Below are 27,879 nucleotides of genomic sequence, written 5' to 3' on the forward strand. Positions count from 1 at the left end.
AGCTGAATCCATGGGCGGAGAATGCAGAAGAGGACAACTTGATGTCAACAATTCGGCTTTAGTAGATTGACATTTGGGGTGAGGCGTTTGATGGTTAAGGCTTCCGATTTGGTATGGTTTACAAGAGCCCGGAAAGTTGACCAAAATTCTTAAAGACATGAAGTAGAAAGATGTTCTTCTGCATCACTGATGTGAAGTTTGGGATCCTTACAAACAACATTAGCTAAAGGCTCAGTAGCCAGGGCGGGAGACATTGGGGACCCCTGCCTCGTGTCCCAAAACATCCGGATAAGGTAAGAAATAATCAGACATATTTGCAAAGATGCTTCATTTTTTTGCATTGAGGAAATAAAATGGCTTTTTATAAAAACAGTGTTTAATGTAATTAGCTACATAGCCTAAAATCTGCAGCAAACCGGCTCCATCTGCAGCCAGAAACGCAGCATATGTCGGCTCGGCACGTGGATGGCGGGGACGGTATATATTCTGAAAAGGTATACTTTCAATGTACCAATACCTTTACATTACCCCAAGAATGACCAGTGTAGTGTCCATTGCAGACGCCCTCTATTCATTCCTCCAGTACAGATATACATAATGTTAGTGTACACTCCCTCTACACCCTGCTTTACACTGCAGCATAATTCTAGGCAATCCTCCCTCGTTAAGTGCTTATTTTTACTCTAGGACATTCTCGCTCCATTGCACCTGTAGAGAAATCCTGAAGAGCAGTCCCCACATCGTCCCTCCCGTAACTCAGTTGGACGATGGTTTCTCACTTTTATTGATAGAGACTTTGAACTTTTCTTTCTCCAGACTAGAATTTGTACTGTCCGGCTCGGACTCCTTCTCCTGATCTGGCACACAAGTGCAACCTACTGGGATCGTGATGTAGTCCTCAACATAGACATAGCGACCACCGGTGCATGAAGACGTACGACGGAGGATGACAGTAGGCATGTAGACTGGGGTGGACCGGAAGTTCAGGTCCTCCTCTCCGTAGAGTCCTGTCAAGCAACCCTTGCAGAGACAGTAGGCTTCTGGAATGTACTTGGGATACCGTGTGGGGTTATACGTTATTCTGGAAGAAAGTATACATATTGTTTTAATTACCTTCATAGCTGTAATATAAACCTTATTTCTTTTAAATAAGTTTACATGTCATTGCTGATTAATTTCTCCCCTAAAATAGTTTTCTTTTTTCAGAACAATTCACCTGCATGATATTTGTAAAATACAATAACATAAATGTGTAAAATAATGACTTCTGGTAGCCACCACTAGAGGGAGCATACTCAACGACAAGCCAGTATGCAGTACGCTGACATGCTCCCTCTAGTGGTGAGTGTAAGTAGCCAGAATGCTATCGCTTACAATGGCCTGTGCGATCTCCTATGCATTTCGGAAGTACTCGGCTTCCTACATCGGATTGTCAAGCTTCAGTACAGGCGTCTCTATATACTTGCTACCAAAGATGACCAGAACTGAAACTGCTACTTTAGATGTCTAGTACTGGATCTATTTGATCATTTGCGTGTTACACACTACACTTTGTTTATAAACATAGTTTTTAGTAACAAACTGCAGGTGGTCTCATTGGATCTGGAATAGCGTTGTCATGATACAGTGCTGGGTGACCGGCACTTCTGGGGTTAATGTTCTGACCTCAGTGCAGGCTCTCACCTGCACACCTGGGGCTATGATTGTGGCCTCTCATTGGTTCTGGGGAGGCTTCTTATAGCCTCAGGACGCTCCCATCCCTGTCAGTTATACTCTTGCCCTTGGCATTGTGTGGTGACCCCTGAGTGTGTTTGTGCTGTGTTCTGGTTGCTTGATTCTCTGTGTATGACTCGGTCTGTTCTCTGGATATCGCTTTGGATTCTGCCTGGTACCTTCTACGTCTGTTTGGTTTTGATCTCTGCTTGGCCCTGATTATCCGCTCTGTCTCATCCCTGGTACTTTACTGATATCTTGTGTATGACCTTTGGCTTTGTCTGACCTCCCGTCTGTTTATCCCTCCTGTACCTCGCTGTCCGTACTGTGAATGGCCTCCGCTTTGCCCGACTCTGAGTTTTCTACCTTCTCTGAAAGCAGGACGCTAAGCCCTGCCCACTTGTAGTCACATGAATGTAGGTCCTGTGCCGGCTTGCTAAACTTCTACATTCAGGTCCTGTGCATCTTTATTTTCTGGCTGTTCTTGTCCCCAGGGGTCCCTACGGTGCGGGTGAGTCCCTGCTTAGCGGAGGCTGTACACCGGCGCTGTCAGGACCCTGACAAGCGTCACAAGCAAGACCCTAATTCTTCTTTCACCAATCCCAGTCCAATCATAGCATATGGTTAAAATACTACCCCGGTGCCCAGACGAACATTCATGGGGCAGAGCTCTGTCATCTTGATATTAACATGAGAATTTTGAATCCAGCTATAAAATGAGAAAGGTCACAAGTCCAATGTGTTCAGTCTCCGCTCACCAAGCCTTTATAACAGCTGCAGCTTATCCTGAGCAGTGTGAGATCTCAGCAGGGAAGAGGGACGCTGAGGAGCTGTCAATCACGCTAGGTGGGCAAAGATTGAGCTTACGATCAAATCGACCTATATAGCTATCTTGACACCGATTTACAAAGTGAGGACACCGGCCTTATCAGGTCTGAGACACAGATCCACTTTAATGTTGACAGGAGCCTCCATATCCTACCCACTTTGCTTCTCCTCCTGACAATACACACCACTGATATGCTATAAATCTGAATTACAGGTAAATCGTAGTTTCATTGTAAATATCATACGTAACCAATCCTAGCTGCGACAGAACGGAAAGATATTTGCACAATCACCTGTATGCCCATGGGGATATGCTGTGGATATTGACTGGTAGCCGCTGCTTACCATCCCCTGGGGCCCTACCTCGGGTCCCAGCTGGGCAGCTGATGTTCTCCTTTTCCAGCGGCTGAAGCTGCAGGGTGTGGTGATAGGCACTAAGCATACCCGCAGCCAGGTGTCCATACGTCTGCTCCAACACCTCCTCCTGGCGGTCGGCACAAGCCTTGGTCTTTGGCGGCGGTCGCTTTATTGGTTTAGAGCCCTCTGAACTGACAATCAGTAGTCCAAGAAACAACATCTGTACAGCTTGTGCTAAAGTGACCTGCAGATGGGTGTGAAAATATTTGCACGTTATTCAATACCAAGTCTATGTCGGCCATGATGAAATAAGTGATTCTAATTGTATGCAGGGAATTAGTTCATATATTGCCCCCTGCAGATGCACCTAATAATATTGTTTTTCTGCAGGGGATGTTGTCATCACTTGTGGTGGTATTCCCATCTCATGGCGTCATAACTTTTCATTAGGATATGTCTTCACTGTATGACTTTGGAGGTCTGACCTCTGGGACTTCCACTGATCCTGAGAACAAAGAGGTTCTTTACTGCCTAATCTGAGAGCAGCATAATGTAGAGACAGAGACCTTGATTACGGTGATGTATCACTTACAGGGCTGCTTGCTGTAGTATTGATAATCTCTTGCTGATAAAATTATGTTTTTATCGCTAGAGGACTAGTAAACCTGCTGCCATTTAGTCCTCCATATTCATGAGCTCTTTATAACTCCTCCCCCAACACTGGCAGTTTTCTGGCTATGCACAGTGCACACAGAAAGCTGGTGGGTGGGTATCGGCTTATACAGATCTCAGCATTCAGAGAACTGCTATAGCTGCAATAAACAGATTTTAGCAAAGTTGCAGCAAGAAGCCCAGTAAGTGACACATCGCTGGAATCAGGGTCTCTGTCCCTATCTCATGCTGCTCTCAGATAGAGTAGCAAAAACCTAGTGACATTCCCTTTAACTTTTCTTTCCCCGTTCCCCTTGTCTATGGCACTGCTGGAACTAACCTTTGTCCAGCAGTCCCATACACAATGAATGAAGCAGAGGTCGATCATGCACATCTCTGTTACAATTAAAGGGACTTTGCCAGCACAAAATTACTGTTCAAACTAAGTCCCGCCGCTCGGCGCTTCATGGCGGGACCAATAATTTAACTACACCTTCCTACCTGCTTGTTTTCCCTCAATCTCCACCCCTTCTTCTTTGATTGACAACACTGGCTTCATTGAACCAGAAAAGGCTGGAGATGGAAACCAAGCAGGTGGGAAGGTGTATGTAAATGAGGGCTCTGCCGTGAAGCACCGAGTGCCTGTGCTTGGTTTGAGCAGTCATTCTGTGCCGACAGCTCTGCAGAGCCCGGTTCTCAGGATGGCTGGGGGGATTCAGAGGTTAGACCCTAAGCAATCAATCAGTTGTTGTTCCCTTTTCTTATGGATAGGGTATGGCTTTAGATTTGTGGGAAAGCACTTTTGTATGTTGTGAGGTGGGGTCTCCACGGATTGGACCTGTTTTATGAAGACATCCAGCACATGCTCAACTAGTTTGAGAACTGGTCTTCTATTGCCCTGTGGTCTAGGGCTGATGTTCACGTACCCACTGAAGGCGCGTTCAATGGTGGACAGTCGGTCAGCACTGGCACTCCGACTGGTTTACTGTTAGGCAGCCTTTTACTAACCAACTGTGAAGCTTTGTGTGTTCCTACCTATCATAGCCAGTAATAACCTTTTCAGCAATGTGTTACAGCATCTCGTCTGTGGGATTCAACCAGTCAGGCCAACCTTCACCCTCCGCACATATCAATGAGCCTTGGTGCCCATGACCCTGTTCCCATTTTACCAGTTATCCTTCCCTCAACTATTTTTAGAAGGTGCCAACCACTACATAATAGGAACCACACCCCAGAGGACCTGCTGTTCTGGAGATCAGCTATTTAGCCATCACTATTTAGACTTTGGTGAACTTGTTGGTTATTACATAAACGTACACTCACTGTTAAATGTATCTAAATGAGGCTTGTGGAAATCCATGTGCATGATATTTGGTCACCAAATGTTAATGACTAGTGATGAGCGAACGTGCTCGGGTATTTTCAAAGTATCTCGGGCGTGTTCGGATACTATGTTCGAGTCCCATGTGTAAGCAGGAAGACCGGGCTGCGGGTACTTGCTCTGAGCCGGGTCCGGAACTGTCAGGGTCGTGTCCCATGTTGCCCAGGGGAAGTTCAAACCCCATGACCCGGAAAGAGGGGGCGCGGTAAGAGGTAGGACAGAGTAGAAAGCGCAAAGCAGCAGGCAATTTTCCGCCGTCAGGGAGAGAGGAGGGGAGTGAGAAGTGTGCTCCCCGCTCCGGGCAGCAGCGCCGAGACGTAGTGCGGCTGAGATCTGAGCGCTCCAGCAAAACAGTGAGTGTGGGAAGCGCCATGCGCCGGCTAAGCATAGGACTTCGAGCATGCAGATAAGCGCGGGCCGGTTACAGGACATTAAAGTGCAGGTCCCTTGGCCAGCTTTCACGCATCACCCCACGGTTGGTACATAGACTTCTGCAGCTTTTCCTGCTTTGATTGCGCGGGCTTATGGACTAAGGGCTCAGCGGGTAAAACAGGACACCGCCTGCTGCTGCCAGAAGATGGATCGCTAACCTTGGACCCCATTGGAGGACCCTACGCCGGCTGTTGACGGTATTACTACCCCCATCGGACTGTGGACTAAGGACCCCACCAGGAGCTACGATAAGTGTTGCTTAGACATTTGCACTCATTCTGCTTATTTCATTTAACCCTAGTTGTCCTAATAACTCTTTGCCACTGCTTATTAACTCCTGCGAGATTACTTTATCTTTTACAGTTAAAAAGTAAATAGTACTGTTATACCATTCTGCTCTGCAATCCCTGTGTACTGCATCTCAGCACCTGCTTACACACAATTTGCGCCTGTTAGAGAGCCGGAACACGTGAGGATTGCCTAACAAACAGCCGCAGGGACTCGAACATATTATTCGAGCACGACCAAGATACTCGGATAACACCCGAGCATGGTCGGATAACACATTGTCCGAGCACGCTCACTCATCACTATTAATAACCTATCATTAGGTTATCCATATCAGACTGGTGGAGTCCGACACCTGCCACCCCCAAACAATCAGTTGTAACTTGCTCTGACGCCTACCTGGTGTAAGCACACTGAACGGAGCAAATAACTGATCTACGGGTTTCTCGGGTGGTTGACCCCATTGATCTGCTATTGACCCATCCAAAGTTCCAGCTGGACTAATAAAGTACGCATTTTATTATTAGGATTATACCGTCACTTTTACATCGGCTGATGTACTTTGAAAAACGAACTATGGCTGAGATCTATAGAATAACCTGTACAGCTTGTGTTGTGAAATCTGAGCTCAGATCTGCTTTAGAAACCATTTACTCCCCGTGACGCAACCAAGAGTAGAACGTGACAGACCTTACAAATATACGTTTCTGCAGAACGATGCAAAAGTCAAAACTAGATCTAAACAATCGTCCTAAAATATCCAGAACATGAAGAACAACTCTGCCTCGGTTACATGTCATCACCGTAACCCCTCTAAAATCCCCCACCGAAATACAGGCACAAATGTTCAGCTCCCCTCTCTGTGAGCAAGTCATCACAGTACAAAGCAGCCCACTGTCTTCAGGCTGGACCCTCCTGTTTCATTAACCTCTTCACTACTGACTGCAAAATGAATAGGGGTACAGACCCTGCCGCCTTCTTCCTCTATTCACACCCCCCTATCTACTTACCTGGCGCCTTGGCTGCATCTTGAAGATCTGAAGCTCAGGTCTGAGAATGGCAGAAGATAGATGACCAATGTGGAGTAGGCAAGATATAGATACCTAAGGGGGTATAATATGTTCCTCAGCTGGACGGAGAGAGGAAGGAGGGGGGTCCTAATGCAGATGAGGGATGTGAGGGTCTACAAAATGAGACAGCGAAAGTAGGAGGAAAAACACAAGTTTTGCAATACACAGTGTGATCATAGGAAAGGGAGAAGTACAAGGAGCACAGGTTGCAGATGTTGGGGGGCAGAGGAGCTGCTATGGGCAGAAAAGAGCAGCTGCAATTGGCAGCAGCTGGACACAGACAGATCTTCCACCCACTCCTGGCCTCACGCTCTCACTGAATTAGAGCTGGAAAGATGCCCCAGTCAACAGGCTACTTTACACACACAGGCGGGAGCTTACTGCCTGTTAACACTCTGCTACAGAATTAGCAGTTTTAGGCAGCCAACGTCATCAGCGCTCATAATCCTACTCCAAATATCATAAGCAATCATTTCCTTTTCAATGTGCACAGAATTGATAAGCATAGCCATCTATTATATACTCATAAACACACAGCCTGTGCTCAAAAGTTTACATAACCCGGCAGAATTTTTGCTTTCTTGGCCTTTTTTCAGAGAATATGAATGATAACACCAAAAAATTTTTTCCACTCATGGTTAGTGGTTGGGTGAAGCTATTTATTGTCAAACTACTGTGTTTTCTCTTTTTAAATCATAATGACAACCCAACACATCCAAATGACCCTGATCAAAAGTTCACATACCCTGTCATTATCAATTCCTTGGAAATCTTTTTGTATCCCTTTCCTGTTTTATACAGTTCTACTACCTTTTCCCGTAGATCCGTTGATAATTCTTTTGCTTTCCCCATGAATGACAATCCAGAAATGTCAGTGGCTGGATGAAAGATACAGGAGTCTGTCTGGATCCCAGAAACTCAGCTTTTATGCGCACACACTGATTGCAAGCAAACAGGTCACAGGTGAGGCTGTTACCTTTAGTAGCCATTCAAACCCATGTGTGCCAACTTTTGTGCATGTTATCAGGCCAAAATCACCAGGGTGTGTAAACTTTTTATCAGGGTCATTTGGATGTTTTGGGCATGGGACTATGGGATGGAGGATATGTATGATGGGTATATGGGTACTGGACTATGGGATGGAGGATATGTATGATGGGTATATGGGCACTGAACTATGGGATAGATGTGTGATGAGTATATGGGCACTGGATTATAGGATAGAGGATATGTGATGGGTACATAGGCATGGGACTATGGGATGGAGGATATGTATGATGGGTATATGGGCACTGGGCTATGGGATGGAGGATGTGTGATGGGTACATAGGCATGGGACTATGGGATGGAGGATATGTATGATGGGTATATGGGCACTGGGCTATGGGATGGAGGATGTGTGATGGGTACATAGGCATGGGACTATGGGATGGAGGATATGTATGATGGGTATATGGGCACTGGGCTATGGGATGGAGGATGTGTGATGGGTACATAGGCATGGGACTATGGGATGGAGGATATGTATGATGGGTAAATGAGCACTGGACTATGGGGTGGAAGATGTGTGATGGTATATGGACACGGCACTATGGGATGGAGGATATGTATTTATATTTTACTCACTTATATAGTGCCATTAATTACACAGTGCTTTACATACATTATTGTATGATGGTTATATGGGCACGGGACTATGGGATGGAGGATATGTATGATGGGTATATGGGCACTGGACTATGGGATGGAGGATGTATGATGGGTATATGGGCACGGGACTATGCGATGGAGGATATGTATGATGGGTATATGGGCACTGGACTATGGGGTGGAAGATGTGATGGTATATGGGCACTGGACTATAGGATAGAGGATGAGTGGGCACTGGACTATGGGATGGAGGATGTGTGATGGGTACATGGGCATGGGATGGAGGATATGTATGATGGGTATATGGGCACTGGACTATGGGGTGGAAGATGTGATGGTATATGGGCACTGGACTATAGGATAGAGGATGAGTGTATGGGCACTGGACTATGGGATGGAGGATGTGTGATGGGTACATGGGCATGGGATGGAGGATATGTATGATGGGTATATGGGCACTGGACTATGGGGTGGAAGATGTGATGGTATATGGGCACTGGACTATGGGATAGAGGATGTGTGAAGGGTATATGGGCACTGGACTTATGGGATGATGTGTGATTGGTGTATGGGCATGGCACTTTGGGATGGAGGATGTGTGATGGGTATATGGGCACGGGACTATGGGATGGAGGATGTATGATGGGTATATGGGCACGGGACTATGCGATGGAGGATATGTATGATGGGTATATGGGCACTGGACTATGGGGTGGAAGATGTGATGGTATATGGGCACTGGACTATAGGATAGAGGATGAGTGTATGGGCACTGGACTATGGGATGGAGGATGTGTGATGGGTACATGGGCATGGGATGGAGGATATGTATGATGGGTATATGGGCACTGGACTATGGGGTGGAAGATGTGATGGTATATGGGCACTGGACTATAGGATAGAGGATGAGTGTATGGGCACTGGACTATGGGATGGAGGATGTGTGATGGGTACATGGGCATGGGATGGAGGATATGTATGATGGGTATATGGGCACTGGACTATGGGGTGGAAGATGTGATGGTATATGGGCACTGGACTATGGGATAGAGGATGTGTGAAGGGTATATGGGCACTGGACTTATGGGATGATGTGTGATTGGTGTATGGGCATGGCACTTTGGGATGGAGGATGTGTGATGGGTATATGGGACGGGACTATGGGATAGAGGATTTGTATGATGGGTATATGGGCACTGGACTATGGGTTGGAGGATATGTATGTTTGGTATATGGACACGGCACTATGGGATGGAGGATATGTATTTATTTTACTCATATAGCGCCATTAATTCCACAGTGCTTTACATACATTATTGTATGATGGGTATATGGGCAAGGGACTGTGGGATGGAGGATATATATGATGGGTATATGGGCACGGGACTATGGGCAATGCCGGGCTCTTCAGCTAATATAATGTACATATCAGCAAAATTAAATACATTGCATGGCTAGAATAGAAAAGCTGTTTGAAATACCGTATTAGTAAATTTAAAAACACCTATCCCCAATTTAGAACCCAAATAAACAAAGAGCATCTTATTCTGGAGGACGAAGCGGTACGTGAATCATCTATTCATTTCAAAGGGCTGCGTGTAATGCATCATTTCTCCGGTGGTGTCACTGCAGGGAAACTGAACACATTGCGCACAGATTACTGTAGATAATCGATGAGGATCCCTACAACGGGACGTCCCGTGATGAACTCATCATCGCGACTCCAATTTTATAAAGTATAACCCTTATTTCCATTTTTTTTTTTTTTTTGCCAAGAGCCGTAACTTTTTAAACTTTTCTCCCCACTGATGTATGAGGGCTTGTTTTCTTTTTGGCCTGACAAGCTGCACTTTTGAATGATGGTGAAAAAAAATCAGAAATTAAAAAAATAATATTTGATTGTGTCACCACTTTCGGAGACCCACAACATTTTAAATTTGTGAGTTGTGTAATGGGTCATTTTTTGCAGGGCGAGACATTTTTATTGATACTATTTTGGGATAGATATGACATTTTGATGGCTGTTACAGCATTTTTTTTTTTCTGATGTTACGGCAACAAAAAAAGGCAATTTTGGCATTTTAAATTTTTTTCTATTTATGGTATTTATCAATCAGATGAATTTTTTATTTAGACTCATGGACGCAGCAATACCACATGTGTAGTTTTAAAAATCTTTAATTTTAATGTGTGTGGGGGGATGTGAGAGGGGACGTGGGGTGATTTGAACTTTTATGTTTTGCTTTTTTTTTTCATATTTTTTTAAACTTTTGCTTTTACTGTATTTGTTAGTCCCTTTGATGGATTTGAACCTGGGAATGTACCATACATACAGAGTAATACCATAGTATTGTATGTAGCAAAAATCACGGTCTCCATTGAAATGAATCAGGCTAGTTTCACACTAGCGCTTTTGAGCGCAGCGACGGCCTGATCACGGCCGCCGCTAAGCCCCGCCCCTGCCGCGCCTCCGCCGGTAGCTCCGCCTACTGGTGCATGACGCTGCATGCGTCCTGCGTCCCCTAACTTTATCACTGGGGGCGCAGGCCGTGCGCAGTATGCGTTTGGCGGCGCATGCGCCTTTTTGACGGTGCGCCGAGCGCAACCAAACTGCAGCAGGTTGCGTTTGGCGCAGGTCGGCGCACCGTCAAAAGGACGCATGCGCCGCCAAACGCATACTGCGCACGGCCTGCGCCCCCAGTGATAAAGATAGGGGACGCAGGACGCATGCAGAGTCTTGCGCCGGTAGGCGGAGCTACTGGCGGAGGCGCGGCAGGGGGCGGGGCTTAGCGGCGGCCGTGCGCAGGCCGTCGCTGCGCTCAAAAGCGCTAGTGTGAAACTAGCCTAATATCCAGTGTCTGTAAAGCGCTGTGGAATATGATGGCACTATAGAAGTAAAATTAATAAAGAAAAAAATAAGCAAAAAGTGGTAAAGGAATAGAAAGATATGGGCCGTTTTCCACATGGGTATCCCCAGCTGTGCCCCAGGCATATAACATATGCCCCTCTTACCCTTTGAAGTACCCAGTGTACCCTCTAAGCCAGGGGTGGGGGAACCTTTATGCTGACAAGGGCCATATGGATATTTATACCATCCTTCGGGGCCGTATTAAATTATCAATTAAAGTACCCTGCTATATTTGGAAAAACATTTAATTAACTCCCCCCCTAATGTGACGGCTGGAGCTTCTTTTGATGTTAGGTGGTATGGATAAAGTGCTAAGTAAAAAAAAGATCATGGACTCCGTCTTGCAGCATGGGCGCTCGGAGGCTCCAGGCCGCCCGCCCTGCTGGTCCATTGTCGCTGCTGCGGTGGTAAGCGCAGAACGCTGCTCCTTTAAGGCAATACAATTTAGGACCCACTGAGGGGTTCACCGTGACGTGGCGGTGGGCTTCATACAGTCTGATCAGAATGTTAAACTAAGAACCTAGCGGCATTAGATTGATGTATGATTTTTTTGGGAGGTGCGGGCCATGCTCTTTTTTTCGGCGTATTGCACGCTCTGTCCCCTTTCTTGGACCAGCACTCCTCCCATTTGGCACAGGTGATTTTTAACCCCTTAACGACCGGAGGTATTTTCATTCATGCGTTTTCGGGTTTTTTTGCTTCCCTTCTTCCCAGAGCCATAACTTTTTTTTTATTTTTTTGGTCAAAATGGCCATGTGAGGGCTTGTTGTTTTTTTTTGCAGGGGACAAGTTGTAATTTTGAACAACACGATTGGTTTTAACATATCGTATACTGGAAAACTGGAAAAAAAAATTCCAAGTGCAGTGAAATTGCAAAAAAAAAAAAAAATGCAATTCCACACTTTTCATTTTTGTTTACCATGTTCACTAAATGCTAAAACTGACCTACCATTATGATTCTCCAGGTCATTACGAGATTATAGACACCAAACATATCTAGGTTCTTTTTTATTTAAATGATGAAAAAAAAATCCAAACTTTGGTGAAGAAAAAAATGGCGCCATTTTCCAAGACCTGTAGCGTCTCCATTTTTTGTGATTTGGGGCTGGGTGAGGGATTATTTTTTGCACACCGAGCTGACATTATTATTGATACAATTTTAGTGCAGATACGATCCTTTGATCCCCCGTTATTGCATTTTATTGCAATGTAGCGGCGACCAAAAAAAAGTAATTCTGGTGTTTTTAAGTTTTTTCTCGCTACACCGTTTACCAATTAGGTTAATTCTTTTTCTATATTGATAGATCGGCCGATTCTGAAAGCGGCGATACCAAATATGTGTGTGTTTGATTTTTTTTATTGTTTTATTTTGAATGGGGCGAAAGGGGGGTGATTTGGACTTTTATTTTTTATATTTTTAAAAACTCTTTTTTTTTAAATTTTTGCATGCTTCAATAGCCTCCATGGGAGACTAGAAGCTGCAGTTGTCTGATCGTCTCTGCTACATATAGGCAATGATCAGATCTCCTGTATTTAGTAAGAAATGCTCACTTGCTATGCGCCGACCAACGGCTATGACAACCATAGAGGTCTGCTGGAGACCCATAATCATTTGACAGGGTCACCATGGTGGGGGGGAGGGTTTCCGGTGCGCTTACTGGAAGTGCAAGTTAAATGTCACTGGCAGAGATTGACAGCGACATTTAACAGGTCAACAGTTGTGGGTGTTAGAAGCATTACATGTCAGCTGTTCAAAACAGCTGACATGTGCTGGAAAAGATGTGGGCTCAGCACCGGAGCCCACATCAAAGAGAGGGATTCCGACAGGCCCGGATTTAGGGGGGGGGGGCGCCCAAGGGGCCCGGGCCCTGGGCCTCCCACCAATATAGGGATAAATATCTCAAAATATGTAGAATACACATCTCTCTTTGCTGTGAGCCGTTTCTAATGATAAAGAACACTTAACAAAAGTGAAACTATTGAAAGTATAGGGACCTGGCTATGGTCTTACATCTCAATGGCTGGCACAGAGCGGCAGAGTCATGGCACCTGCATCAGCATCCACTGACCTGGCTAGACAGATTTCCTTAGTACCTGTACCTAATGCTTAGCTTATGGCATGCAGCAGCCTTCTCCGATCCCAACAGAAGCTTCTAGGCGCGCCGCGCTACCTATTCAGTTATATCGCTCCCTCGGAATAAATCAGATGAGAGTTTGTTCAGTTCAGCTACCTTCGAGGAAGGTGGAGCCACAATGTCGGCGCAAGAAGAGGATTCTCCACCGCAGAGCGCGGTAGGACTTCACTCTGGATCTTCAGTCACTGAATCATCTTGAAATTGGTATTAACACCACCTTCTGGAATGATATCCTGCAAAGAACAGATGCTACTAGTAAAAATCTACAACACGCAAAACTCGATCTAAAGACTGCTGTGGCGTCACTGACCAGCTTAAAAAACTATGTCGCATCAAAGCGTGACTCCTTCAAAATTTATGAGAACCAAGGCAAAGAGCTGTCTGGTTCATCTGAGTATGTTCAGACGATAACTCGACACAGGCGCCAAAACGTGTGTCTCAATCCATTGGATAATGGCCATACGGAAGAAGTACAACTCAGCCCTTCTGAAAAATACAGAACAGAAACTCTCTTACCTATCATTGATCAGTTTATCGCTTCTGTTGACCAACGTCTTCAAGCATATAAAGATATATCAAGCAAATTTAGCTTTTTTAGCCATCTGAAAGAACTGTCTTCAGACGAGCTTAAGGCCACAGCAGAGCAACTCGTCCGGTCTTACTCAGAGGACTTGGACATTACATTTATCGATGAACTGTGTCAGTTTGTAACATTTGCCAATTTATTCACAGACGAGGAGCCAAAAGGTATCAGCACTGAACTTTTCATGTACAAGCTTATCATGGAAAAGGGTGTGAAGGACACTTTCCCAATTATTGAGAAAGCTCTAAGGATATATCTAATTTTGATGGTAACAATCTGCAGTGGTGAGCGTTCCTTCTCAAAACTCAAATGAGTTGAAAACCGATTAAGGACATCCATGAAGCAGGAACGACTTGTATATTTGACGATCATGAGCATCAAGTCAGATATACTGCGTGAATTTTTACTTTAGTGACATCATTAGTGATTTTGCATCACGAAAATCAAGGAAAGTGCCTGGATTGTAAAAAATTAATGATTTTACCTGAATTACTCTGCATAAATGATTTTGTAAATAAACTTGCGCTCGTTTCATTTTGTGTTTTTGCATTACATATTGCAACACCTTGAAAAATGGGCCCCGGGCCACTCACCTCTTAAATCTGGCCCTGGATTACGCCCAAAGTCAGAAAGGGGTTAAATTAGCAGGAGACTGCAAAAAGGAGTCCAGCCTATTTTTGTTCTCATTTGAGAGCTTGAGGAAGGTGAGTTTCAATGCTTCTTTCATTTGGTGTTGGTACTGTGTGGCAGCCATTGTTGCTGTGGTTTTGTTCTTGTGGGGCGATGTGGTCTGGAGTCATGGGGACTCAGACTTGCAGCATGTATGCTGTGAGGCACCAGGCTGCCCACCCTGCTGCGGCGGTGGTTAGCGCACGATGCCACTCCTTTAAGGCAATAAAAGTTAGGACCCACTGAGAGGTTCACCGTGACATGGCAGTGGGCTTCATACAGTCTGATCAGAATGTTACACTAAGAACATTCTCTTCTTTTTTAGCATATGGTATGAATAATGTTGCTACTAATAACAGATGTTACAGATTTGCGTCAGTCTGGAGCACAGGAGACTCTTTGCAATGATAGATTTTGTAAAGAACTTGCAGCAGTAATTTGTACCGAACACAGATGTATATTACACTGCAGGTCTCTTTACAGTGAGAAACTCAGCACTGCTCACATTTATAGAAGTCAAGCAGTGGGAGATCTGCAGTATATATCACATAGGAGACACAGAGGCTGCTGTATATACATCACATGGAAGACACCGAGGCTGCTGTACATACATCACATGGGAGACACCGAGGCTGCTGTATATACATCACATGGAAGACACCGAGGCTGCTGTATATACATCACAATATACATCACATGGAAGACACCGAGGCTGCTGTACATACATCACATGGGAGACACCGGGGCTGCTGTATATACATCACATGGGAGACACCGGGACTGCTATATACAGTGGGGAAAAAAGTATTTAGTCAGTCAGCAATAGTGCAAGTTCCACCACTTAAAAAGATGAGAGGCATCTGTAATTTACATCATAGGTAGACCTCAACTATGGGAGACAAACTGAGAAAAAAAAATCCAGAAAATCACATTGTCTGTTTTTTTTTCATTTTATTTGCATATTATGGTGGAAAATAAGTATTTGGTCAGAAACAAAATTTCATCTCAATACTTTGTGATATATCCTTTGTTGGCAATGACAGAGGTCAAACGTTTTCTGTAAGTCTTCACAAGGTTGCCACACACTGTTGTTGGTATGTTGGCCCATTCCTACATGCAGATCTCCTCTAGAGCAGTGATGTTTTTGGCTTTTCGCTTGGCAACACGGGCTTTCAACTCCCTCCAAAGGTTTTCTATAGGGTTGAGATCTGGAGACTGGCTAGGCCACTCCAGGACCTTGAAATGCTTCTTACGAAGCCACTCCTTCGTTGCCCTGGCGGTGTGCTTTGGATCATTGTCATATTGAAAAACCCAGCCACATTTCATCTTCAATGCCCTTGCTGATGGAAGGAGGTTTGCACTCAAAATCTCACGATACATGGCCCCATTCATTCTTTCATGTACCCGGATCAGTCGTCCTGGCCCCTTTGCAGAGAAACAGCCCCAAAGCATGATGTTTCCACCACCATGCTTTACAGTAGGTATGGTGTTTGATGGATGCAACTCAGTATTCTTTTTCCTCCAAACACGACAAGTTGTGTTTCTACCAAACAGTTCCAGCTTGGTTTCATCAGACCATAGGACATTCTCCCAAAACTCCTCTGGATCATCCAAATGCTCTCTAGCAAACTTCAGACGGGCCCGGACATGTACAGGCTTAAGCAGTGGGACACGTCTGGCACTGCAGGATCTGAGTCCATGGTGGCGTAGTGTTACTTATGGTAGGCCTTGTTACATTGGTCCCAGCTCTCTGCAGTTCATTCACTAGGTCCCCCCGCGTGGTTCGGGGATTTTTGCTCACCATTCTTGTGATCATTCTGACCCCACGGGGTGGGATTTTGCGTGGAGCACCAGATCGAGGGAGATTATCAGCGGTCTTGTATGTCTTCCATTTTCTAATTATTGCTCCCACAGTTGATTTCTTCACTCCAAGCTGGTTGGCTATTGCAGATTCAGTCTTCCCAGCCTGGTGCAGGGCTACAATTTTGTTTCTGGTGTCCTTTGACAGCTCTTTGGTCTTCAACATAGTGGAGTTTGGAGTCAGACTGTTTGAGGGTGTGCACAGGTGTCTTTTTATACTGATAACAAGTTTAAACAGGTGCCATTACTACAGGTAATGAGTGGAGGAAAGAGGAGACTCTTAAAGAAGAAGTTACAGGTCTGTGAGAGCCAGAAATCTTGATTGCTTGTTTCTGACCAAATACTTATTTTCCACCATAATATGCAAATAAAATGAAAAAAAACCAGACAATGTGATTTTCTGGATTTTTTTTTCTCAGTTTGTCTCCCATAGTTGAGGTCTACCTATGATGTAAATTACAGACGCCTCTCATCTTTTTAAGTGGTGGAACTTGCACTATTGCTGACTGACTAAATACTTTTTTTCCCCACTGTATACATCACATGGGAGACACCGGGGCTGCTGTATATACATCACATGGAAGACACCGAGGCTGCTGTACATACATCACCTGGGAGACACCGGGGCTGCTGTATATACATCACCTGGGAGACACCGGGACTGCTATATATACATCACATGGGAGACACCGGGACTGCTATATATACATCACATGGGAGACACCGGGACTGCTGTATATACATCACATAGTAAACACAGACTGCTGTACATACATCACATAGGAGACAGAGACTGCAGTGTACATCATATAGGAGACACCGAGACTGCTGTATACACATCACAGGAGACACCGAGGTTGCTGTATACACATCACCAGAGGATACACCGGGACGGCCGAATACATCACATAGGAGACACCAGGGCTGCGGTATATACATCACAGGCTGTGGTATGTACATCACAGGAAGAGATGTGGGCTGCGGTATATACATCCCATGAGGCGATACACGGATTGCAGCTGCAGTCTCCTGTTGGACGGGAATCCATTGTGCGCTAACTTCGTCCATAGAATACTGGCCAGGACATAATTTTTCAGTAGCTGCAGCAGCATTCAGCATTCAGTAGCGAATGCCGGCCCGACCACTGCAAACCTTGGAAACCTGCCCCGGGGGCCGGAAAAAAAGATAATGTTGGGCCGTAAATGGCCAATGGGCCTGGGGTACCACGCCCATGCTCTAGGCAAATAAAGCACCTAGTGTTCAAATTCTATACAGCACCTCCAAAGGGTAAATACAGCATTACATGTTGCTTAGTGAAATGCACAGACATGTGGGGTCCTGCAGAAAAAGAGGTAACTTTGGCCCACTCTTCATCCTGAGTCCATGGTATGGGGCATGTTGTTGTTTTTTTTCTTTTTAAGCTAATATGTTGTCTGTTTTTAATACACGCAAGAATATTTTTTGCCCATAATGAATGTAGATGTGTAAATGTGATCCCTGGTGGTCGCGGTTTATATTCATGGATGTGATTTGAATTATAAGCAGCAGGTGTGTAATGACAGGATTCGGCTGTTTACACAAGCTGACCACTTTTTTATTTCGAGAGGGGCACTGTTCACCGTAGAAGGTTATTATATGATATTCTGCCAACTCTTATAGTGTTTCCTTTGGATTTAGAGGCATATGCTAAACATTACTAAGTCCTAAATTGAAAACAGCGCATGTTAAATTAATACGTTTTATGAGCAATTCTCAGCTCTGGAGAAGGTAACCTAACCCAATAAATTCCAGCAAGTAACTAAACATTTCCTGCACATAACATCTCACAAATAGGGCTTAACATTTATTGTACATGTGGGAAGATGCATAGAATTCATTTGAGTGCACTTATAAAGGTTGTATCAAGTATAGATTATCTCCCTTCAATATGATAGGGGATAACTTACTGATCATAGGAGGTTCGACTGCTAGGACCTCCCACAGATCCCAAAAACAAGGATTTGCAGAATCTCGCAGTACTCCTTCTGCAGCAATCCTACAATGAACGGAGCTTGATCTGTGCAAAGCCCCATTTTTGGGATATGGAGGAAGGGGATGTCTAAGCAGCTGAACACCCTGTCATTATGGATGAGCGGATCCGTGGAAGTTCAGGTTTTGGTACCTGACCCCAATGTTATTCCAAAGTTCGGGTGGGCTACCAGAACTTGGATCAGAACCTGAACACCATTGAAAACAATGAGGTCCCCACTATTTCATAGTAACATAGTTTTGAAGGCTGAAGAAAGACCTTATGTCCATCTAGTTCAGTCTATTTTTAGTGCAGCTGTTCTGCATTGTTGATCCTGGGGAAGGCAAAAAAAAAAACACAGAGTAGAAGTAAATTTTCTCCATAGGGAAAAAAATTCCTTCCCCTAAGCTGGGTCAACCATCTACCTATAATATTCTGTTATTCGTAACCTTCTATACTGTTACAAGAAAAGCATCCATTCCTTTCTTAAATTCATTCAGTGAGTTGGCCATCACCACTTCCTCAGGAAGAGAATTCCAGAGCCTCACTGCTCTTACCGTGAAGAACCCTCTTCTATGCTGGTGCAGAAATTGTCTTTCCTCCAAACGAAGAGAATGCCCCCTTGTTCTTGTCACAGTCCTTGGTACAAACAGTTCATTGGAGAGATCTCTGTATTGCCCTCTGATATACTTGTACATATATATTAGGTCTCCCCTAAGTCTTCTCTTTTCTAGAGTAAATAGACCTAATTTTGATAACCCTTCTGGGTATTGTAGTGAACCAACTCCATTAATCATTTTAGTAGCCCGCCTTTGAACCCTTTCAAGTTCAGTAATGTCTTTCTTGAGCACCGGCGTCCAAAATTGCACACAATACTCCAAGTGTGGTCTGACGAGTGATTTGTACAGAGGGAGAATTATGTTTTCATCTCGTGTCCCCAGAACTCTTCTAATGCATCCCATGACCCTATTTGCTTTGGTGGCAGCTGCCTGACACTGGGCACTCCAATTTAGCTTCTTATTGACTAAGATGCCTAAGTCTTTATCCATGTCTGATTTCCCCAGCAGTTTCCCATTTAGTAAGTAATTGTAGCATCTGTTTCTCCTTCCCATGTGCATAACCTTACACTTATCTGTGTTAAACCTCATTTGCCATTTTTCAGCCCAATTCTCCAATTTACTCAAATCTGTCTGTAGTTGCAAACTGTCCTCCTTTGTGTTAACGACCTTACATAGTTTTGTATCATCTGCAAATACTGATATTTTACTGTGTAAGCCATCCACTAGATCATTAATAAATATATTAAATAGTAGGGGGCCTAATACAGAACCCTGTGGTACCCCACTAGTAACCCTGGCCCAATCTGAGTGTGCACCATTAATAACCACTCTTTGTTTTCTACCACTAAGCCAGCTACCTACCCATCTACACACATTTTCCCCTAGCCCAAGCTTTCTCATCGTACTTACCAATCTTTTATGTGGGACAGTGTCAAATGCTTTAGAGAAGTCGAGATAAATGACATCCAATGATTCTCCTTGGTCCATTTGAGAGCTTACATCCTCATAGAAGCTGATCAGGTTAGTTTGACAGGAGCGAGCCTTCATAAATCCATGTTGATATGGAGTTAAACATTTATTAACATTGAGATATTCCATAATGGTATCCCTTAGAAACCCTTCAAAAATTTTACCCACAACAGATGTTAAGCTTACCGGCCTATAGTTTCCAGGTTCCCTTTTACACCCCTTTTTGAATATTGGTACATTTGCTTGCTGCCAATCAAAAGGAACAGACCCTATTTCTATAGAGTCTTTAAATATAAGGAATAGAGGCCTGTCTAACACATTACTTAACTCCCTTAATACCCGAGGGTGAATGCCATCAGGGCCTGGTGATTTATCAATTTTAATCTCACTAAGGCGGTTCTGCACTTCTTCCTGGGTTAGGCAGGTAATACTTAATGGGGAGTTTACATTATCACTCTGCATTTCCCCTGGCAAATCCTTTTCCTGTGTGAACACTGTTGAGAAAAAAGTATTTAAAACATTTGCTTTTCCCACATCGCTCTCTATGATTTCACCCTTATTGTTCTTTAAAGGGCCGACACCATCAATTTTAATCATTTAACTGTTTATATAATTAAAGAATAGTTTGGGGTTTGTTTTACTTTCCTTAACAATGAGTCTCTGTTTCCACTTTTGCTAAATGTATTTATTTTTTACACATTTTAGTTTTTTCTCTATAACTTTTTAATGCTTCTTCATTGCCTTCTTGTTTTAGCTTCTTAAATGCCTTGTTCTTGTTATTTATTGCCCTTTTCACATCCTTATTTAGCCACATTGGTGTTCTCCTGTTCCTAGCCCTTTTATTTCTGTACGGTATGGCTAGCTCGCAGTGGGTGTGTAAAACTGATTTAAATATTTCCCATTTAATTTCTGTGCTCCTATTCTTGAGGACATTGTCCCAATCAATTCGGCGAAGGTCCTCTCTAAGCTGATCAAACTTTGCTTTCCTGAAATTCAGCGTTTTTGTAACCCCCTTCCAGGGCACCATACTGAAGGACAAGTGGAATTGTATTATATTGTGGTCACTGTTCCCTAGGTGCCCATCGACTCGTACTTCTGTTATTCTATCTGGCCTGTTGCTTAAAATTAAGTCCAGAAGGGCTGTCCCTCTAGTTGGGCCCTGCACAAGTTGTGACAGATAATTATCCTTGGTCGCTGACAGAAATTGGTTTCCTTTCTGAGATACGCAGGTTTCACTTTCCCAGTCTATGTCGGGGTAGTTGAAGTCCCCCATAATAATCACCTCATTTCAGCTGCAAAAAAAATCTCTCACCCCCCCCCCCCTCCCGGGAAAGCCGAATATTGCAACGGACTTCTAAGAGAAATCCGTTTTCAGCTTTAACACCAAGGCACTAACTATCTAGTACGAACGCTGAACTTTCAAGTTTGGGTTTGCTCACCTCTCTGTGATCAATCAGTTTTCCCCCAACCTATTGCTATGAGACAAGTTATGCACATGGCAGAACCCCTTTAAAACTCATGGCATTAAACCAAAAATAAAAATAAAGTTTCTGTTCTTGGAGTAGAACTTCCAGGAATCAGAGTTCAATTTCAAAAGATAGATGGGAGAAATGGACAATTACTGGTTGGTATAGATAGCAGATTACTTATCTGAGTTATGGGTTTTATTCTGCCTGAAAATCCAGCTTTGTGTTTGACCTGCGTGGTCCCTCACAATTAGAGGGGTTTTGGATGTTCTCTGGCAGGTCTCTTCTGAAGCTGCCTGTGAACTTGTATAGAAAAATTACTCAGTTATTTATGCAAAGTAATTCCTTAGGGTACAGTAATAAGAGCATTTTTAATGATGTAAAAAATAGACATCACGTGAATGCCATATAGAGGTCAAAAATGTTCACATGGATAGCATACCAAAGGACGATTTTTTTTTTCATATGCGCATGTCAACTTAGCCTTAGGCCAAAGTCAGATGTCCATGAAACATGTTTTGTGTACGGCTATATGGACAGGTGACAGGTCTCCCAACCACAATACAAAAGCCTCATGGCCATACAAGAGGCTGCAGCTTTTAGGTCTGTAGACCCCCCACCCAGTCTGTATGTCATGGCCCATACACAGACTGGGCTTCACAGATAAATTCAGCTGATACAGATTCTCCAATCAATAAAACAGCTGCGGGTTCCTGAGTGTACAGTCAGGCTGCAGGGGCGGAATACAGAAAGTCACTGCTGATTCGCCAGTCCGAGGAGGCCAAGTCAGTGGTACTTTGGTGAAGCCTTTTATACATATCACTGATTTCCCATATATTACACATTTATTAGCGATGAGCGAACGTGCTCAGATGAGATGTTATCCGAGTATCTTTGGTGTCCTCAAATACTATGTTCAAGTCCTTGCGCCTGCATGTCTTGTGGCAATTCCTGCATGTGTTCGACAGCAGCGAGGCATGCAACCGCGGGCACTCGGACATATTATTCGAGCATGCCGAAGACACTCGGATAACACCTTATCCGAGCATGTTCGCTCATCATTAATATTTATTCTTCAATATATGGCCATAAGTATGTGGACACCCGACCATCAAACATGTATAAGCTTGCTGGACATCTTCGTACAAATCCATAAGCATTAATATGGAGTCAGTTTTCTCTTTTGCAGCTATCACAGCCTCCACTCTTCTGGGAAACTTTTCAACAAGATTTTGGAGTGTGTTTGTCTTTTCTTGGGCTACATGGGCAAAAAGTTCCAACAGATAGTGATTTTGGGGGAGGTCTGGCTTACACCGGACTTTCCAATTTATCCATGTTAAATGGATTTTAGGTCAGGGTTCGCCCACACCAAACTGACCCAATCATGACGTTATGGACTTCAGTTTGTGTGCACAGCTGGAGAGACAAAGAAGAGACCACTGCCTTATGGAATAATCTTTGCACAAGGAACACTTTGTGATGTATGAGTGTGGACCTGACCTACCAACATTCCCCATGACAGAAGACCTCATGGGGCATCTAACTACTCTGATGGACTGGAGAGGTCACCATAAATACTAGCCCTACATTGCTGATTGGTGCCAGAAAAGATGGGAGTACAGTTCTCAGTCATGTAACATACTGTGTGAGCCTCCAGCTGACAGACACTTCTATAAATCATTACATCATACGTGGGCTTATGGAAACATGAGCTTTCCCATGACAGCTGCTACAAAACGGCTGATTGCAAGTGGTTTACTGCCTCTTCTACGGAGGGACTATGGAAAGTGTGAGTATTTCTCACATGCACACATTTCATAAATCACTCTTCCACCCAAAGAAAGAATGACTCCACTGTGGATCCTCCTCCTTCAATGACACCATCAATTCTTCCATGAAATCAGCACTCGTCCCTAACTCCATAAATATGTTTTATGAAAGCGGTATAAAAGTCTTGTTAATATGTTCTATAACCGTACAAAAAATGACACATAAGACATAAATAACACAATGAAAAACTGCAATAGCATTATTCAGGGAGAAGGTCATCTCCTAATTCTTCATCTGCAAACTCTTCATCTTCCACTCTCTTTTTGGCTGCAGTTTTCGGTCTTTCCATTTGAGGGCCGAGAGGATCTACATAGGAAACATCTGTGTGACGAAACATGAAAGATCACAGTCAATGACAGAGCTGCAAAAGTGGCCGTGGTGCCTGAGAAAGGCCGGACCCTAAAAGTTACACCACAGTCTACAAAAATACAGGAAGAGAGGTATTAAATACAGCATTAACCCTTCTCCGACAAAGCTCATTTCCATTTGTGTGCTGTTTCTTTCCTCTCTTTCTGTCAAGGTCCTTTTTTTTTTTTAAGTCTCTGACCCTTTCAAAACCTGATTTATTTTTTCCACTTTAGCTTTTTTGTTCCTGTTCTTTCAAGAGCCATAACTTTTTTATTTTTGAAACCCGTATGAGAGCTTGATATTTGAAAGGCCAAGTTTTAGTTTTCCATAACACCATCCATTTTACCTCAAAATAAATGGATAAAACATGAATAAAAAATAAGTGATAGAAATGGCAACCTTCTATTCTGCCCTCACAATTCCACCATTGTTTTTTGGGTTTCCGTTTTATGGTGATCAACGTGTGGGGGAAACAATTTTATCTGGCCCATTTTGGGGGACTGTTGTGAAATTATGTCCTATTTGCCTTTTTCTTCCCTGTTTTTGTGTCGTTCCAATACACACAAAGGAAATAAACATGTGTATAACAAAACATGTGTCGCGGTAATAATATTCTGTGAGAAATTTTCAGTTTCTGGAACAATTTCAATGGTGCCAAAACATTCGGCCATGACTGTATGAAGGGTTTCGTGGAGGGCACTTTAGGAAGTATCTTTCGCGATGCGAAAAATAGAGAATAGTTCCCCTCAATACTTTGTCACCTAATGGTATAAAAAGGCAGGATGCAAAGCCTAAACTCTCGTTAACTTTGAGATATCTGGTTCACATTGCTTTTGAATTTTGCATTACTATTGCTCTCTTTAGATACAGCAAGATTCACATGATGAATGAGTCAGGTTGATATCAGGTTTTTCAAACTCGGGACTTCTCATGGATAAAAGTATTTGATCTTCCCTATGGAATTATTAATTTATTTTTACATATTTGTGTCATTTTCCCTGTTATTATGTATATAAGTTTTCACATCTTTATACGTTCTTTATGAATTCTTCTCACTGTATTTGTTATGTGGCCGCATGGTTCATCTTCGAAGACAGTATGCGAATTTAGCCTGCACAGTCCTCTGGATATTATTATTATTATTATTATTATTATTATATTACAGCAGATGTAGTGGGGCTTTAGCTTTTGCCTTCTTCCTTTGGCTTCAGGTGGACCCTCGCATTACATGATTATTTTCATTTTTTTAAATTTTGGTTTACTTTCTTGATAAATATATATCAAATAGTAATAATCTATTATATGTATTGAGTTTTGTAACTTGTTTATATATTAAATGCAAATGCGCGTCGGGGGTGCCTGGTTAGGTGTCGCCTGTATGTCTGCCTCATTATGTCTACTATGTATCTACTACCGATGGATTGCAACTGCTATTAAAGGATTTTCCATCCAGTGGTTCCCACTTTGGATTAGATGGTGTTTGTGAGCAGGGCTTTCCACTGGGGCTACCCATTTTTTTTAGGGCGTAGATAATGCATTATCTTGTTGGGTTGGTCTGACATTTTATGCTAAAGAGCAAAACCGTTGGCATATCCCTGGTAGTGGTGCACAAGTAAGATCCCAATCCGTGAAACACTATACTTAAAGACTTGGCACACACAGGTGAAATCCAATGCAGAAAGATAACTTAATGTTGTACAGTACATACCTACAGACGTTTCGGTCTATGACCTTCATCAATGTACTGTGAAGGAATAATAAGAAATAATATAATAACATACAAAACAGGTAAAATAAATTATACAAAAATATCTGGTATGCCAAAATATCTGAAGTCCTTATGCGTTATTATATCAGGTTCTGAATTTTGGCGTACCAGATATTTTTGTATATTTTATTTTACCTATTTTGTATGTTGTTATATTATTTCTTATTATTCCTTCACAGTACATTGATGAAGGTCATAGACCGAAACATCTGTAGGTATGTACTGTACCACATTAAATTATCTTTCTGCATTGGATTTCACCTGTGTGTGCCAAGTCTTTAAGTATAATGACATTTTATGCTATCATGTATTAATAAAGTATTAAGAGCTTATTTGTGGCGAGATTTAGTTTAAATTAGTACAATTTTGGAAGTGTAGAGAAAGAGAAATGCTAAATTTTGGTCGTTCCCCCCGTTGACTGTATGTGTTAAATAATATGATATTTGACAGATCAGATTTGAAGAATGTAGAGAAGCCAAATATGCTTCTTTTATATTTTTTCATTTTTTGAAATTGGAAAAGGAGTGATTTCCACATTTAAATGTTTATTTTTTAGCCTATATTTTTATGCATTTTTTAGCACCTCCTTCACAGGGGGACTTGAATCGATCTCATATGAAGCCCAGACACATGCTGAACTTCATAAGAGTACTAAGAGCTTCGACCACCTCCTTCAGCAGGCACCCAGCTGTTAAGGCAATTATTGGCAACTCACACCTGCGCCACTGGGGCGCTATTAGGTGGCCAATGGGCAATGTACCAGACTCAGTTGAAAATCTAACCACTTAAATGGACAGTGATGTTTAATATTGGCGCTAGCTCGGTTTACAGCAAGTGCTGCCGTGTATGGAGCAGATTCAGCTCCCAAACCCGCTCCATACACCTATATCCAACATGTCACATACCGTAAAAAATAAGACCTGTAGGTACGCAGTGTTGAAAAGTTTTACATTTAGGCTTTGATTTGATAAAATGACTCTGTTGCTAGAAATTTCTTACCAATTTCTTGGTTACTGCTGGTCTCATAAGGATCATTAGTAGCTGGGAGTGATTTTAGTTTAGCGCTAAGACGTTCTCCTTTAGCGCTGGTGCTACTACTCTGCCCGCTGTCTGAAATAACAGAAGTCAGAACAAGGATTTACACGAATGGTGATATACTTATCAAAAATATCAGGATTCAGAAACAACATTCAAACATGGAGTTTACGATAAAAGGGAACTTGACACCAGGTTTTCCCATCACAAATAGGCAGCACTATGTAAATCAATGATCTTAGCTAAAATATCTCTGTAAAGGGTTGTCACTACTAGGACAACCCCTTCTTAAACTAAATGTTCAACCCCAATAAAAAAATAAAGCCTATACTAACCTCCTGGCGCTGTTCCCGTGGTGTCGGCACTTGTGGTCCTGGGGCTGTGATGTGGTTGTTGTACCATGTGATGCCCCGTGCCCAATCAGCGCTGGCGTCACTGTCTCCGCCTTCAGACAAACTGAACCTGAAGAGGAAGTCTGGACTGCAGCTCATTCCGGACTTCATCTTCATGTTCAGTTTGTCAGAAGGCAGAGACAGTGACGCCAGCGCTGATTGGATGCTGGAAAATCATGTGTCACAACGCCGCATCAAAGCCCCAGGGAAAGTATGTGCTTGCATCGGCACAGGAGGGGAGTATAGGCTTTATTAATTTATTGAGGCTGAACAATTAGTTTAAGAAGGGGTTGTCCTAGTAGTAGACAAGCCCTTTAAATGTGTCATGTGCTGAATGCTGACAGAAAGGAATGGACAGAAGACATTTTCAGCATAGGGCTGGGAAAACCTTAAAGGCTCCTTTAATGCAACAGGAAAAGTGGCCATATTGGTATTATAGGTCCTGCCTATAATGACAATAACTGTGGAGAAGATCAGTGACAGTACTTACTGTTACAAAAGTGGCACATTTACCAGGAATGGATGTATTACGATGAGCGGGTTGTGCTGCGGAAATGAAGGGAGCATTGGCAAATAAGATAAGGTTTTTCATTAACCAACTCGTTTCAGTGCCTTTTTCAAAGTAAAAAAAAAACAAAAAAACAAATGTTCTAGATACATCATCAGTGAGCTTTAAAAAGGCTAAAATGGGTGCCAAAAGAAGTGGGAAATGGGAGGGGAAAAAGGAATCCTAATCTTCCACGAGATCTCAAACTTTATTCTGTTCGGGATTGTGTCTCACTATATCTTTCCACGACTTTTTTCCCTCACTTTATTGACTATGCCATACCTGTTCCCCATTAGGGACATTTACCACTGCTTTTGGTGCCCATTTTTTTAAGGCTCACTACTGATGTATATTGGACATTTATTTTTACCTTCAAAGAGAAGCCTTCACCACAACACAGCCCGATCATCGTGATACATCCATTCCTGGTA

General features: G+C 43.2%; 2 protein-coding genes across 6 annotated transcripts in view; both read right to left on the reverse strand.

Moving 5' to 3' along the window:
• Window positions 1–329: 329 nt before the first annotated feature.
• IL17D (interleukin 17D) lies at window positions 330–13,902 on the reverse strand. Of its 3 annotated transcripts, none has more exons than XM_073583053.1 (3): window positions 13,510–13,902; window positions 2,835–3,142; window positions 330–1,081 (listed from the first exon to the last, which is right to left on the reverse strand). In XM_073583053.1, exons 2-3 carry the CDS (start codon window positions 3,116–3,118, stop codon window positions 757–759), a joined length of 609 nt encoding a protein of 202 aa, XP_073439154.1. In that variant the 5' UTR covers window positions 3,119–3,142; window positions 13,510–13,902; the 3' UTR covers window positions 330–756. The 3 variants fall into 3 exon arrangements, with proteins under 3 accessions (XP_073439154.1, XP_073439155.1, XP_073439153.1); XM_073583054.1 differs by lacking the exon at window positions 13,510–13,902 and adding an exon at window positions 6,754–10,762; XM_073583052.1 differs by lacking the exon at window positions 13,510–13,902 and adding an exon at window positions 6,661–10,762.
• Window positions 13,903–23,442: 9,540 nt separating this feature from the next.
• Window positions 23,443–27,879, reverse strand: part of IFT88 (intraflagellar transport 88) — a 141,777-nt gene continuing 137,340 nt past the window's right edge. For all 3 annotated transcript variants that reach the window (XM_073583056.1, XM_073583055.1, XM_073583057.1), the window contains 2 exons: window positions 26,474–26,584; window positions 23,443–23,679 (listed from right to left, as the gene is read on the reverse strand). In XM_073583056.1, the coding sequence (XP_073439157.1) occupies window positions 23,558–23,679; window positions 26,474–26,584 (233 nt within the window). In that variant the 3' untranslated portion in view covers window positions 23,443–23,557. The remainder of the gene's footprint in view (window positions 23,680–26,473; window positions 26,585–27,879) is intronic.

The sequence above is a fragment of the Dendrobates tinctorius genome, unplaced genomic scaffold, assembly GCF_039654945.1.
Source record: "Dendrobates tinctorius isolate UK_male_01 unplaced genomic scaffold, ASM3965494v1 ptg000075l, whole genome shotgun sequence".
Lineage (NCBI taxonomy): Eukaryota > Metazoa > Chordata > Amphibia > Anura > Dendrobatidae > Dendrobates > Dendrobates tinctorius.

Coding starts and splice junctions, on each gene's coding strand:
- IL17D (XM_073583052.1), bottom strand. Junction 1,082..2,834: donor ATATCCCCATGGGCATACAG/GTGATTGTGCAA, acceptor ACTTTCTTCCAG/AATAACGTATAACCCCACAC.